Consider the following 15,768-nt stretch of genomic DNA (forward strand, 5'->3'; position numbering starts at 1 on the left):
ACGAGTGGCCAGGCTTGGCCCGCGGAGGTGAGCAGGGCGGATAGGGCCAGTCAGCTGGAGCATGTTAATTTGTTGGAGGCCACCCAGCGTTTTGGCAGTACCAATTTTAATGGCCATTAGCTGGGTTTGTAGATGGGGAGCCTGTCTGTGTGTCTGTTTATCTTGCCATGTAGTTGTCAGGACACACAAGTGCCCAGGCCATTAGAGAGGCATTGCCTAGTCGTCAACACCCTACTCTCCGACCACAAGAGTAGGCTGAGTGGTGACCCGGCAACAGAGAGGCTAAAGAAACACCGATGCTGACCTTAGAGGCTCTCTGGACCATGTCTGTATGGTTTTGACAGTGGCAGGGGTAAGGCAAGGGGCAGGGGAAGAGCTGCGGTAGCTAGGCTGGCAAGTGGGGAGCTGTGAAAGGGCCAAGGGTTTTTTATGGGTGGGTCATGTGGTCACAGAGCAGACCTTTGGCAGGACAACTGAGAGGTCCTGATCACCACAGTCAAGCTATGGCACGCTGTGGCTGAGTGAGTGGAACGCAAGCAGAAATGGCACAACCACAGCCTGTTGTGTGAATGGGCGATAGGGCTGGAAGATAGAGATGTTGGTTTTGTTTACTGATAAAGATGTAAAGAAGGTATGAAAGCCGGATGACACAAAGTGAATTTGTTGGCACAGCACTTGGCTTATTTGCTTTATTGATTTTTTTTTTCAGTTTTTTTTCCTTTTTTTTAAATCAGAGTAGTCACAAATTTGCCTGATGCAGCTGTAAAACCCTTGTCTCTTTTTGGCAGCTTCATTACCTTCTCATAAATAGTCATGGAAACAAAACTAACGTATAGGCTCTAAAAAGATGCGCTGTTTGTTCATTTCATTAGATACAGTGCGAATTATTGAGCAAATTATGAATGCTCAATAACATTTGTTGATTAGATGTTGCAGTCTAACACACTAAATTGTTGTTTGAAGTAAGTGTTTCTCGGTAATTGGTTTGAGATGGATTAGTGGGGCGGCCATGTTGCAGGTGAGAGTAATTGAGGTAATTGGAAGAAGCAGATGTGAGAGTTTAGAAGGAGATTTAACAGAAGCTGCAGATTTAACAGAAGCTACAAAAGAGCTCCGTACGCTATAAATATGAAAAAGACTTGTTCCGCATCTTCAAGTTTTGATAGATTGTTTCTGTCTTCGGCATATTTCTCCGCTGCCGTTTTGCTTGGAGTCAGCGGTGCCTCATAGTCTAACGTGTTTCCCCGTTTGTCTTCGCCCCTGCAGATACAAATCGGTGAAGCAGCGAACAGGCAGTACCCCGGGCCAAGCCCAGTCAGCGGGCCAGCCCTCACAGCCTCCCACCAAGCACAAGGCCGGGGGGGAGAAACCAGAGAAGGGCGACAAACAGCAGAAGAGACCCCAGACGCCCTTTCACCACCGCAGCCTGACCAGCGACGACTCTTCCATGGAGACGGAGGCGACGGCGGGCCAGAGGCTGGCCATGAGGGGCCAGGACGGAGGGAGGTTCCCCGGCATCCGCCCCACTGACGTGTCCGCCATCCAGAAGCCCCCCCAGCTCCACAGCGGAGGGGTCGGCGCCGGGCCGTCGGAGCAGGCCAACTCCCCCCAGCCCCCGCCGCTCAGCCCGCACCCCTGCGAGCGCGGCGAGGAGCCGGTCGAGGGCATGAAGAACCCTTCCACCCCCAACAGCCAACACTTCTACCAGCCGCCCCCGGAACCCTGCCTGGTGGGGGTGAAGGGCGGCGGCGAGGAGCCCGGGGGGCCCGAGGGCCTGACTCAGCACTTCCACTCCCACCACTCCCACTCCCACTCCGGGGCGGCGGCCTACCCCGAGCCCCCCGAGCCCACTGTGTACGTGGGCGCGGCGGTCAACCTGGAGGAGGACAGCTCCCACGCCCCGTGGAGGTTCTTCAACCTGCCCCGGAGGAAAGAAGCCGAGATTCCCACGCCGCTGCTGCCGGGGGACAAACTGAGGGACGAGGCCTTGGCGTCGCAGGACAACCTGGTGTCGGTCACAGAGTGAGTGACACCTGTCAATCAACATTCACTATTCGGTGCCCCCTCTCCGCACAGCGAGGGCAGTAGAGGCTTTAGTCATTCGCTGACTGACTCACTGGTCAGGCATCCAAGCCCTCCCACCTTTCCCCCTCTGTTACACAGAGTGGCCCCGGGCCCCTTTTGGAGCACTTCCCAATAGTCTAGAAAAAATTGTTTTGAAAGAGCAATGATACAAAACCCCCCCCCCCACCCCCCCTCTCTCTCAGATGCCCCCTACCTCATTCCCCCCTCATACCCCAGCCTCAGAATGTTCTGTGTAGCGCTTAGCTGCACACAGCATGTTAATCTCTTGCTATGTGCCCTTTTGACATCATACATCACCAATGTGCAGGGCCAGCACTACGCATTGATTCCCTAAAACACGCACACACACACACACACACACACACACACACACACACACACACACACACACACACACACACACACACCGGAGCTAGTGCAGAGGGAGAGTAATGGTAGGGTTAGATAAAGATAAACCTCTGCTATTGTAATAGGGTTGAAGTCTGTTAAACTCACTTCTCTGATAGAAATACTGTCCTCTCGCTAATTAAGGAACGTTCCTTTTGAATTGGCACAGCCGGTAGCATAGCTATCAGTCTGGCAGGCACAGCGCTCATTGGAGCCTTACTGGAGAGAGACTCGCGCCAAGAAGAAGCTGTAGCACTTCATACTGGCTAGCAGGGAAGAGGGTCACAGATAAAGAGAGACGGGGGGCTTGTCCAGCGGGCGGGCTGACAGGGCGACTAGCAGGCCGCAGGGTGGCCGTGGTGGGAATTATCGGCGGGGTTATGCAATCCCGAGGGGCCGGCCGCTGGGTAGGGCTATTCTGGTGCGCTGTAATCCTCCCGGCCACAGCTCCGAACGGCGGCTAATCTCTGGCCCGGGCCACTGCACACCGTCGCCTTGCATCAGAGCCGGACAGGCGCGACGAGAGTGGAAAGAGAAATGCAGGGAGGGCAGGGAGGGGGAGGGACAATGTATAAGTTGGGTCAGTCCCTCCTTTCCCTCGGAGCAGCCAGTAGTCTTCATCTTTTCCCTCCCCCCTTCCGTCTCTATTACGTATGAGGAACAACAAGTAGGCCACAGTCATGGCTACATAAGAGATTTTGATGAGCCATGCCACAGTAACGAGTGATGAATATGTCAGTCTGTAGTCTATGAGCAGTCGGTGCTGAAGTCACCACATTTCCATAAACCTGTTATAAATGTAATTGTTAGACGGCAAACAAGATGCATCCAGTCCTGCTATGTCAGCCATCAGAATTGTTTGCAATCACTGCCATTTCTGTTATTGTAGATAAGGATGTAGCAACACTGGCACCTGATATCGGACCAGTACCAGGCTAAAACAGAGCAGTGTCAGAAAATTTTCCTGATGCTGAAATTGAATACAGAGAAGTATCTGCAAGACTTGATTTTCTGTTTTTCTGTTTTTCTGTTCACATTTTATCCAATGAATATAAACTCAGCTCCATCTATCTTGTTAGGTAACTGATTAGACCGGTACTCTAGAATGGCCATCATTTAAAGTTTAGCTCTTGGAATCCATATCAGGAGTGAATAGATGATATCTATCCTCCATGAATGGTAGATATCTGTGATGATCACCCACCACTGCTCCACAGTCCTCACATCTCCGCGTTCCCCTGTCCCCAGGCTGATGTCCACGTCCAAATGGCCCCTGAAGGTGTCCGACGAGCGCGTGCAGATGTACCGGGCCAGGAGGAACCAGTACCTGTCCGCTGCCATAACCGACGGAGACCACGAGCCGGAGGTCGACCCCTACGCTTTCGAGGAAGGAGACGTCAAGTTCACCTTCTCCAACAAGAAGGACAAGACGGGTGGCGAGCGCGAGCCCGGCAAGAAACACAAGGTAAGCGAGTAAGCCGGGTCGCGGTGTGAGAAGAGTGTTCCTTAACTGGAGGATCACTGGTTCAACCCTAGCAGCAGCCAATGTTGGGAGGATGAGATTAGATGTTGGAGCACCTTTCTGCATAAATCTACATATTAATGAGGAAAAACTGATTTTCTTTCAAATCAGCATTACATACCTTTAGTTCACTAGGAGCGCTGTTCTCCAATACACACCCAGAGGGCAAACAGTCTCCAACAGTCAAACCCAAAAAGCGATTAAAACACCCCCTTTCAACACAGTAACACCCACACTGCATCTTGAAATAGCTGTGATTGAACAGTTATCACACATTTCAGTTGCAATAGTCCTTTTGATACTTTTTAGCGTTGTTCACACACTTCCTTGTTTACTTTGCTGGCTGCCGGTCTTCGACTGCTTCATACCCCAAGAAGCAGAAGAACGGGATTTCATTCTTGTGTTTTACTCATTGGAATGCCCACATGCAAAAATATCTGTTATGAATTTAAAGTCAAATATAAACAATGTGAATGTGTTGATTTGAACGGGTTTTCCCAGTCGGCAGTTTGTATTTATGGAAAATCCGATATGACATACTTCAACGGTCTACTTGCCAACTAGTTCACGCTGATTAGATTGACATATCTAATACTGCATTATACGCACGTTTCAGGTAATGAATAATCAGATAATGTGTTTTAATCGGTTTTTGGTTTCAACTGTTGGAGGCAGTTGCCCTGTGTGTGTGTGTGTGTGTGTGTGTGCGCGCATTGGAGAGCAGTGCTCCAGGTGATCTGGAGATATCACCAGGAGGAGTATGGCTCCTCCTGGTGAGTGAGTAAGTGATGGAATTTTGAACACAATCATCATGATGGCAAAAACTAGGAAGATAAGGCCCAGGTTGAAAAGAAAGGGAATTATCCTTTAATACCACCCACGTGTCATGTGACAGAAATATTTGCTAATTAATGCATTAATTAGCTTAATTAATGACTCATTACCATAACTGCTTTTGTTAAATATATCATGGTGATTATGGAAGGACATTAAGCAGCTCAAGTGCCTCTTGTTATTCTGGTGGCTGTTGTAAACTTCCAGCTGCCTACGTACCTTCACACCCGCCTCTGCTCCATTGTGATTAGTCAGTCCACAAAAAAAAGCGGTCCAAGCTTAACTTTTCTCATCTTTAGAAAGCTCTCCACTCTGCCTAAAAATAAGCCAGGCGCAGCGCCTTTTTCCAAATTGGCTGCTTTCAATCCGGTTTGCAGCCACACCCCATTGGCTTTAATGCAACAAAAAGGCACTGGCAGTTTTGAGGAAAAAAAAGCGGAATAGTGTGAAGCACAGAGAGTAGCCAGTTAGTCCACACAGGTTGCCTGGGGTGAGAAGGGGACAACAGGGCTGATTCTTAGGCTCAGGGAGCGGGCGAGGTAGAAAATAGGCCATCGGCATCCTCCGCAATACTGCACTAAAAATAACGGTGCGACCGCTTTCCATGCGCGTCCGCTTTCTCTGCCCAAGTCGAACTGAACAGGAAGCCAGCCCCGAGTTCCCATTGTTACTGCAGCCCAGGGGATCGCCAAATAGTTAGCCTGTCCAATTTCCTCTAAGTTGTTTTGTTTTTCCTATTCGACCTGCCCTCCTCCCTCCTTCCCCCCCTCCTGTATTCCTCTGCTCTGCTGTCCTCTGCCTCTGGGGCTGTTGTGCGAGTGCTGGCTCTGTTTCCAGACCAGGGCCACCTGTTAGCTGTGGATCGCCCCCAGCATTTAGAGGAAGATGCAGGGGGTGTGTGTGTATGTGTGTGTGTTCGTTCTCTGGCTTCACGTTTGCAGCAGCCTTCACGGAGCCTGGAGTCTACCCGCGGTAACAAACCTGGCTCACTGAACCATTAAGCTTAAAAAGCGCACTCCAGTATTTTCCCTCTCTTCTTCCTGGAGAGCCCCCCCGTCCCCCCGGTGTGTACTGGAATTTAAGGGTGAAGGCAGCTCCCAGTGAAGTGGAGAGTCCCCAGTGGGCAGTGTGTGCAGTGGAGCCCTTCCATTGTCTGCTGAGGTGGTGTGATGTGTGTGTGTGTGTGTGTATACACCTCATGCTTGTGTGTGTATTCCCCCCTGCGCAATGTTTGACTTGATGATGATGCTTGAGTGTTACAGCCTTGTTCTTCTAGAATGTTTTTAATGAGCTGTTCGTGTGGGCTGCAGGTGGCAGGATGGTCTAGTGGTTAGTGCGGTTGTCCCCCAACCAGAGGGGTGTGGGTTCAACCCCCTACCTGCCAAAGTATCCTTGAGCATGATACTTAACCCCCTACCTGGCTGCTGCTGCACCCAAACCAGATGGTGCAAAGAGTTTTTCCCCCTCGATGGATGAGTTAATTCTATCAAGAAAAATGTGCGGGGCTCCAGTAATCCTTCCCAACCCCAACTGTCTACCCCTTTATAATGTTTTCATGTATGCGAGTTTGGAGCTTGGCAAGCTGTCAAAACCTACAACTAGCAACCTGTTTTTTTCCTTCCCAATCAACATATTAAACCACTTACTGATGGATCACTTCAGAGCACAGGGACCTACTGTGTGCACTATATGTGAGCATCTGCAGTGATCAAATTGCAAAAGGTTAAAGCTGCAGAGAGATTGACTCTGCTGCAGGCCGCGTGACGTCTATACAGTAATACCATACCCATCATGTGATCGCCGTCCACACGTCATGCTATTGCACTGAAGTGGTATGCCTGTGTCAGAGCCCACTGAATTAAGTGGCTGACCCATGGATGGAAATGGCCTCAGAGAGATGGGGAAGGAAGTGAGGGAGAGAGAGAGAGCGGGTGCTTTCATGCAGGCAGCCTTGGAGTAACATAAGCGCAGTGATGCAAAGCTGCAATATCTATGCTAACCCATAACAAACACACACACACACACACACTTTTTCCCCACCCAAGGCCAGGTTATTGATAAGGGGTGAAGACATCATTAGCACCTATAGGTTGTGGCCTTGGTGTGGATGTTTTGCTCTGCTGTGGTTTGGTCCTTTAAGGGAGACAGATTAAAGCCTGCGTTACACAGAGAAAAGCCCTGGAGCGTAATGAAATCAATGGCTAGAACATAACATTCCCATTCCCCACCTAGAGCTGCACAGCACACTGTGTACACACGGCCCGTCATAAGAGCACACAGTCCCTCACTCACACACACACACACGCACGCACACACTGAGAAGGCCAGCCCTCCCAGATATTGACGTCTGGGTGGCAGCATAAGAGGCCATTCCTTGGATCATGATTTCCCTCTGATCCACACTGGAAATCTCATTTGCCACAGCAGCGGCAAGCAGCCCCTCTCCTCTGCTCTTCTCTTTTCTTTTTGTCCTATCTTCCCTCTGTCGCTATTATTTATTCTTATTTTATCCCTATTGTATTTTATTTCTGAGGAATCCCAAAAATAAACTGCGTTCTCCTCGGAGAGATCAGCCTCCAGGCACCTCTGTAATTTGACTGGCTTCAGATTCTGGCTGCCTGTTTGTTGGCACTTGTCGTGTTCTGTGTAGTACTCTGCACCTTCGGTGTTTTATCCCCATTCAAGTCAAGTCAAGTCAGATTTATTTGTATAGCTCTTAATCACAGTTGCAGTCTCAAAGGACTTCACATAGCTACATTTTAACACAATAAATGAAAAACGAAAAGGGACACCCCCCAACTTTAGACCCTCAGTGAGAACAAGGAAAAACTCCATACCATGTCATCAAGGCCATCAGGAACTTTGTTTGTTTTGTTGTATTTTTTGTTTCTGTTTGGACTTAATGTGGTTCAATCGCATATCCGATGTTTGATAGATCTACCTTGTGCGATCAAGTTGTTGCTTTGGTATGTGCAACCTTTTCATCCCGTCTTCCCACCGTCTCATGTCTCTTTCTCTTTCCTCCCAGGGAGAAGATGGAGGAGCAGGTCCATCGGATGGTAAGTCCGCTCTCTGTTCTTGTGCGGCCCCCTTGGCTTGTTCTGTGTCTTGGCTGCTGTTACACAAACACACACATAGTGATACTGCCAGCCTCGGTAGCCCAGGACAGTGAAACCAAAGGCTACATACTGCATCTTGGTGTTCACTCAGATCCCTTAGAAGTAGCGCACAGAGTTGAATGAAACTAGTCAGCAGGGCCACATAGTTTCATTCCCAATTCAGTCTTTCCAAAATGTCAGTAGAAACTACATTCAATGGCGAATGAAAGAGCGTTCATTCTGTGATATTTTAATTTAAGTCTGATATAACAAGTTTGTCATGCCACAAGTGTGTCAAGTGTTTCAATAATAGAATTCCGGAGAAAATCTACTTCCTGAATTGAATGAATTGAGGGTGAATTTAAGCCAACTCTAGTAGTGGGTTAGCATAAACGATCATAGCTCGAAGCAAGACTTTTTCCTTACACTGAGTTCTCAAACACCCAAAATGAGAATCTGCTTCAGGAAAACTTCTGGGGATTACAAAGTGTTAGGAGCCAAACATTCTAGTACTAACTGTGTGTGTGTGTGTGTGTGTGTGTGTGTGCGTGCAGACGCTCAGCGGGCAGCCGCCCACAACCGCATGGCTTCCACCAGCCTGATCCACGAGACGGACCTGGTGGTGTCCATCAACGACCTGGACAACCTCTTCAACTCAGACGAGGACGATCTGGCGGTCAGTAAGGGCCTCGGCTCGCAATAAATATCCCATTAAACAGAGCGCGGCCTGGCAGCAGGACGCGTGCGTGTCTGTTGCAATTTGTACAATGTGTGCCAGTCGGAGCAATGTCTCCACGCTGCCCATCATCAGCTGACAGGTCCTCCCCGCTACACACTGCAGTCTAATAGTGGCGTAGATTCCAGACGGCTTTCCCCAGCCTTGAAATGGAGAGCCTCCAAACTCCGTCACCACAACAGACAGCAGCACAGGACCTGCTGGAACCCACAGAGCCGCTACTATGGCGGCGACTGCGAAGCTGGAAAGCACACATACACAAACACACACACACACATAGGGTGATTATCCTGTCCAGCAGGTATCCTAAAAAGATGTCATGTATGATACTGACTTGCAAAACTGACTTGCCGGCCCCACAGGTGTGAAAAATCGGAGTGAATTTAGAGCAGTGTTATTGACTGACACTTTGTCTTACTGAAATGGTCAGGTGATAAAACACTTTTTTTTTTGTGTCCGCAGCCCGGTTCCAGGCGAGCAGTGAATGGAACAGACGACAAATTTGGCAGCAAGGAACCAAAGCCAGCCACTCTGGACCCCGTGTCCTGCATCAGTATGTATCTCTGCCTCTATCTCTCCTGATGTCCCTGTCTGTCTCTTCTGCCTGAGCACTCATCTGCTGTGCGTCTCCTTACACTATGCCCACAAGGATGGATTTGCCCCAAGTGTTAGTCCAGAATCATATTTCTCAGACCTCCAAGCCCTCTGAAAATTAAGAATGGCATGCTGAGATTTTGCCGGAAGCCACTTCAGTTTTAAATGTAGAATTCCCTCTGTACACATTTTCAGCTGTAGCATTCCCTCTGTACACAATTTCAGCTGTAGCATTCCCTCTGTACACAATTTCAGCTAAGTGGGATGGCATCATATCCGTTAATCCACTAATGAAAATTAAAGCTTTCCCTACTCAAGCACCACTGATGCTCACCCTTTGCTTTGCCACCTAGTGGTGGAGAGTATGGTTGTACTTTGATTTGTCAATGCATCCATGTTTAGCTCATAACTGACAGCTTAGAGCCTTGGGGCTGGAGCTGCTGTCTTGTTATCTCCTCTGTGACTGTTAGGCAGGCTTTCTATGCAAACAATGGAGGCTTGCCTTAAAGTTACACTCAATTTGTTGCTCACAAAACATCAACAGTTGAAAGCTGGACTCAGGCACAGCTGTATCAGACTGTATTTACTGTGGAAGCACACTAATTTATTTTTCGTTTTGAGCTCAGGCATACTAATCTAGGATTAAAGATAAGTTAACATGACATTATATATTTCACTGTGAGGCAAACTGGTCTCAGATCAACCATCCTGCTTTAGATTAATTAATAGATACAGTCCCAGACTCTGGCCTTTAACATGAATTGTCTCTGCAGAGCCCCCTGGATGCATCTGCCTATTACAAATTGCACAAAGGTTTGAGAGTTTGGGGCATTGAATATACATAGTTTCTGGCCATCTTTACACAGAGCCTCTTTGTCAGGGAACTGTTTGTTGTACTGTGGCTTCAAGTTATGTATGAAGATTACAACTGGCAAAAAGAAAGCTTAAGTTGCTCCGGCTGTTGCCCACCTTTCAGCCTTGCAGAAACAGCCCTTCCAGACCCTGTAAATCACTTCTATAATACAATGCCAAAAATTGCTGGTGAACATGCCAAGGTAACTGTTACAAACCATGTAAACATTTCACCAGCCGTGGGCGAGATGGCTATATGACTCGCAGCTCGTCTAATGAGTATTCATCTGTTTTTGTATGGTAGCTGCCCATAACACAGCAGCTGCTTGTCATATTTCGAGAGGGTTTGCTTGCAACACAGCAAAAAATACAACAGCAAGCATCTTGGCAGAAGCCGCTGTAATGAACAACAAAATATCAACAATTTACCTTAAAATGATATATCTTGTAAAACCATCCACAGACCAGAAGATTATTGTCACAAGAGATGCTTTGTGTTCCGATGAAATGCTTTGTTGAAGGCAATGAAAGTGCATCGCCGGGAATTGATCGTGATGAAATTTATCTCTCCTCCATACCGGCATATTTACCAGGGTTAGCTGTGTAACAAGGGCTTCAATTGTGTTGGAGTCCTTTTTTGACATACCGTCTATGGATTACCGATCTACATTCATTGCTCTGCAGATTCTCTGCGATGGGAATCTGTCTTTCTCTGATAGGCCCTCGTTCCTCTCCTCTCCCCCCACCAGGTTCAGCAGACCTGCACCAGATGTTCCCCACGCCTCCCTCCCTGGAGCAGCACATCATGGGCTATTCCCCCATGAACATGTGCAGCAAGGAGTACGGCAGCATGGAGGCCAACCAAGGCATGACCACGCTGGACGGCACCTCGTCCCTGGGAGGCCACTTCAAGATCGAGGTGGAGGAGAGCTTCTGTAGCCCCAAGCCCTCTGAGATCAAGGTGGGGCTGGAGTCAATAAGTCTGTCTGGTGTTATCCTGCTGTCCAATACAAATGACTGAACCGATAGATCGTATTTACTGTCAGAACTACTAGATGTCGTAAGTAAAAGTAGCTGGTTGGTGGATATATTTTCCTCCTCCTGCTCATTTTGAGGCAGCAGGGTGGCCTAGTGGTCAGAGAGACTGTCCTTCAAACAAAAAATCCATGTTCAGTCCCTGTGTTAACAAGTATCTACCTTGCTCAACTGTCCTTGAGCAAGACACTGAATCCCTACCAGCTCCAGGGATACTGTTCTGTAGCCGAGCCTGACCTCTGACCTCCCTAGAGGAGGGCAAGCCAAAAGATTTTCTCTACAAGGATCAATAAAGTATCACCTAATGATTTTTGCCACGCCTCTTTTCTCTCTCTTTCCTTCAGGACTACTCGTTTGTGTACAAGCCGGAGCTGTGCCAGGCGTTCGTAGGCTGCTCCATGTTTGCCCCTCTGAAGACGTTGCCCAGTCAGTGTCTGCCACCTATCAAGTTACCAGAGGAGTGCATCTACCGACCAAGCTGGACCATGGGCAGGGAGATGCTCAACCCCGTGCCTGTCATGAGCTTCCTCAACAAGGACAGGTAACGCTTTTATTGGCTTTTACTGACTGGGGTGCTTGTCCAAAAAGAGAAACCTGTTAAAAATCCCACTTGTGATAACGGCAGCTCCCATCTCCGAAGAAGTCCTCAATATGGTGGTAATGCTACAACTAGCACGCAACATTGAAGCCATTCCGTCAGTAAAGCTTAACTGCAATACCTAATAGGGCCCTCCCTCCAATGATTCTAGTGTGCACTGGCGTCTGAACCAAGCCTCCCTACACCCTACCACACGCCTTAGTTCTGGACAGCTCATTCCTATCCAGGAGGGCTGTGCCTGTCTCTTTCTGAAGCCAGTGGAACCAATGGAGATTTTTCAACCTGTTCCAAAGATTCTTCGCAATTCACCATGCCGATGTGTGCAGAGGGTTACTGAGGCAGCACTCTAATTTAGACTTACAGAAGACACGCCAAGGCTGCACTGGCTGGTATGCAATTTGTGTGTGAGGATGCATATACTCACACTCTCTGGTCTCTCTCTCTCTCTCTCTACACACACACACACACACACAGAGTCCGGTCTATCCCCAGGCCCCCCCTTAGCAGGCTGCTTCATTTCTCATGCATGGCTGCCTCAGGCAGAGCAGGGAAATGAGTGTAAAATGCCTTCTTGGTTGAAGATGAGGATTATCACTGGAGTGGTGAGATGGGCCCCACGGCGGCTCCATGCCACCTCGCCGCTCATAGCAGCTTGGAGTCACCAGTTTATCTGTCTGGCTATAACTCTCCTAAAGTACGCATAACATACAGATTCCGTATCATCAGGTTTAGAAGAAGGTTATTTATTCCAAATTGGTTTTATTAGGCGTCCTAAACCCCAGAAACCTGTTGTATTTTTATCGTTTTGTGCTGATTTTTGTCACGGCTATAGACAGGTATTGCATTTGTATTGATGTATACTTATTATTCCTGTGAGACCTGTTTGACCTAGGGACATGAAATTTGGCAGGCTTATAGAGCATCCAGGACACACTTCAAGCATAAAGATCTCAACTTGGCCTCATAGGGATCGCTGTAATAGACGATTAAAGTTATTTGCTTTGAAAGAGCAGAACTGTCTCTCACCATACAGCCTAGAGTCACCAAACTTTATAGGTTTTGCTCATCACGATGTACAATTTTGCCATTCTGACCATTACCTTCTACCAGGATGGATTGCTCAGGAGGCCTTTTCAATTTTTGCCTCATCTGAACTAAACCTGGTATTTGTGGCTGTGTTAGACTAAGCACATAAAATGCAGTACAAACCTCTTTTTTTGGACAAACAACATAACTGACATTGCAACTATAAACTGATTAAATGGTCTGGAGTATGAGCATTTCCTGAAGTATGGTTGTGATTGGAGATGTGTTTTGGCTTGTGGGCAACATATAGCTTACATACAACTTATAACTCAAAGGTGAACCGTCCATATGCCACTTATCCTCCAGGTTCAGGGCTCGGTTGGAAATGTCAACTGACTGTTTAATGCAGACGCACATAAAGGGAAATCTTTTTCTTGCTATAGCAGGGCTAATCGCACCTATGTGGCTATATATTTCTGCCTGATGGCGGACTGAAGATTATTTTCATGACATTTCTGCTTTATTAGATGGTATGCAATGGAGGAAATGCAGAGGAGATGACAAAGGTTGTGTCAGATTCTGAATGCATCGTTACAAGTACATGGTATGGTTGTCACAGCCGCATGTGTGTGATTAAGCGGTAACTCGACGCCTGGTTAATGTGGGCTGTGGAGGGAGAGAGGGGTGCCAACACGATGCTGAGTCTGGCCACAAAGTCTGAAGAGTCATGGGTCAAAACCTTATAATCCTGTTTTCCCAATATGAACCTGCCCTGGCTGCAGGAGAGAGAGGGGTGCTGGGACTTCCTTCTGATGGGATTCTGCCAGGAGTTGTTCCCCACATACAGCTAGGGACACGATGTGCTCCCCTCGCCCCACTTCTCTTTCCCTTGCTCTCTCACTCTTACTCTCTCTCTCTCTCCTCACAGTTGCTTGCCTGCCCAAAAATAGACTTTACCTCAGAGGGACGCTTGTTGAAATGTTTGTTGAGTGTCTTTCTCGCTCCCTCTCTCTTTTTCTACCCCTGTTTCTCATTCTCTCTCTCTCCCCCGTGCTTGTTCTCTCATGTGTAAACATGTGTGCAGTCTAAGCCCACTCTGCATTCCTTTTGTAGTGAGTGTTGTTGTGGCCTACTGCCGTATTACTTGACCTATCTACATAAACACAGCGAGACAGTTGGATAATGAAAATGCGTTGTTTACATTTGAAGCTATGTACCGAGCGCTGCCGTTTACTTCAAACCTGGGACCTGTGAAGTTAAGCAATTTCTGTGTACTAGTACTGGGGTTCTCAGTTGTTTTCATGTCACAGACCCCCAAATAGACATACATCAGGCCATGGACCCCCAGTTCATAATATTTTGTCTCCTATCTGAGAACATTTTTGTTGTCTATCTATACTGTAAATTGGGAGATAATTGAGAGATCGGGAGATAATACATTCTCTAATTGGGATAATTTCTATGAATTGAGTAGTAGTGAAATTAGTCTATTCCTCATTTTGCTGTGGATCACAGGAAGCACAGAGACCCTCAAAGTGTGCTGTTGAATTGTCATTGTCACATGTACATACTTTTTCAGGTTCTTATATAGGTTTTTCTCACTCATTTCCTTCTTTCTTTCCCCAGTAACATCCCCAGTGTGGGCAGCACCATGGACCAGGACTACAGCCAGAGTTACACCCCCCAGACCCACACGCCCTTCATGTCCAACAGCGCCCCGCCAAGTAACAGCGGCGCGGGTATCCTGCCTTCACCCGCCACCCCACGCTTCTCCGCCCCCACCCCGCGTACGCCGCGCACCCCGCGCACCCCCCGGGGCCCGTCCAGCGTCCAGGGCTCGCTCAAGTACGAGAACTCGGACCTGTACTCGCCCGCGTCCACCCCCTCCACCTGCCGGCCGCTCAACTCGGTGGAGCCGGCGACGGTGCCCTCCATCCCCGAGGCCCACAGCCTCTACGTCACCCTCATCCTCTCCGAGTCGGTCATGAACCTCTTCAAGGACTGCAACTTCGACAGCTGCTGCATCTGCGTGTGCAACATGAACATCAAGGGGGCCGACGTGGGCGTGTACCTGAGCGACCCCGTCGGCGAGGCCCAGGACCCCTGCAGCTGCGGCTTCAGCGCCGTGGTCAACCGGCGCTACGGCAACGGCTCCGGCCTCTTCCTGGAGGACGAGCTGGACATCATCGGCCGCGGCTCGGACATCAGCCGCGAGGCGGAAAAACGCTTTGAGGAGCTGCGGCTCCCCTCGCTGGATAGAAGAGGGGAGCGCGTCCCGGACGAGCTGATACTCCTCCTGCAGGACCAGTGCACCAACCCTTTTTCGCCCATCTCCAACCTGGAGCAGGACGTCCTGACCCGGGGGCCAGGCGGGGCCCCGGCGCCACCCTGCGTGAGGGTAGAGGAGAGGGACTACCACAGCGACTGCTACATGGCTCTGGAGCACGGCAGGCAGTTCATGGACAACATGTCGGGCGGCAAAGTGGACGAGGCGCTGGTCAAGAGCACCTGCCTGCATCACTGGGCCAAACAAAACCGTGAGAAATACTGCATGTTTTCAGACGTTTTGTTTCCCACACCCAGAAACAAGTGATTCTGACATAGATGCAAAGAATTGCAAACTTTGTCACCAATTGATGATTTTTGTTTTCACTTTTTAGGCTATTTTACTTTAAACTTGAATTAATTATTGGAAGAAATCTACAACTAGTCATTATTTCACCAGATAAATGCATTAACTTCAAAGAGTAAAACCATGATAAGTTTCAGGATTCCAAGGCCTAGATGTTTCAAGAATTTCTATCTTTCATTTTCTTGTGGAGTGGAGTGATCTGTCTTTTTTGGCTTGTTTGAGAAAATTCTTGGAACAACTCAAGTTGGAAACAAATGATATTATCTCACCCCGTTTGCAGGGTTTTTTATTTGTTTTAACAAAAAAAAAAAAGTTTTCTATATATAAGACTAAATAACTTGTTGAGACACTTTTTGCAGCATAGTCTGC

The 15,768-nt window shown here is 48.4% G+C and overlaps 1 protein-coding gene across 3 annotated transcripts in view; it reads left to right on the forward strand.

Moving 5' to 3' along the window:
* med13a (mediator complex subunit 13a) overlaps positions 1 to 15,768 on the forward strand; it is a 75,864-nt gene that overhangs the window by 48,413 nt on the left and 11,683 nt on the right. The window contains exons 9-17 of one of the 3 annotated variants that reach the window (XM_071527765.1): positions 1,267 to 2,022; positions 3,721 to 3,937; positions 7,857 to 7,887; positions 8,481 to 8,602; positions 8,961 to 8,963; positions 9,125 to 9,215; positions 10,864 to 11,069; positions 11,488 to 11,684; positions 14,394 to 15,304. In XM_071527765.1, coding sequence (XP_071383866.1) covers positions 1,267 to 2,022; positions 3,721 to 3,937; positions 7,857 to 7,887; positions 8,481 to 8,602; positions 8,961 to 8,963; positions 9,125 to 9,215; positions 10,864 to 11,069; positions 11,488 to 11,684; positions 14,394 to 15,304 — 2,534 coding nt within the window. Of the gene's footprint in view, positions 1 to 1,266; positions 2,023 to 3,720; positions 3,938 to 7,856; positions 7,888 to 8,480; positions 8,603 to 8,960; positions 8,964 to 9,124; positions 9,216 to 10,857; positions 11,070 to 11,487; positions 11,685 to 14,393; positions 15,305 to 15,768 lie in introns of all 3 variants that reach the window. The other 2 variants (XM_071527748.1, XM_071527757.1) reach the window with 2 other exon arrangements.

The sequence above is a fragment of the Centroberyx affinis genome, unplaced genomic scaffold, assembly GCF_046629955.1.
Source record: "Centroberyx affinis isolate AG114_WGS23_722 - 3 ecotype Tasmania unplaced genomic scaffold, CSIRO-AGI_Caff_v1 ptg000116l_1, whole genome shotgun sequence".
Lineage (NCBI taxonomy): Eukaryota > Metazoa > Chordata > Actinopteri > Beryciformes > Berycidae > Centroberyx > Centroberyx affinis.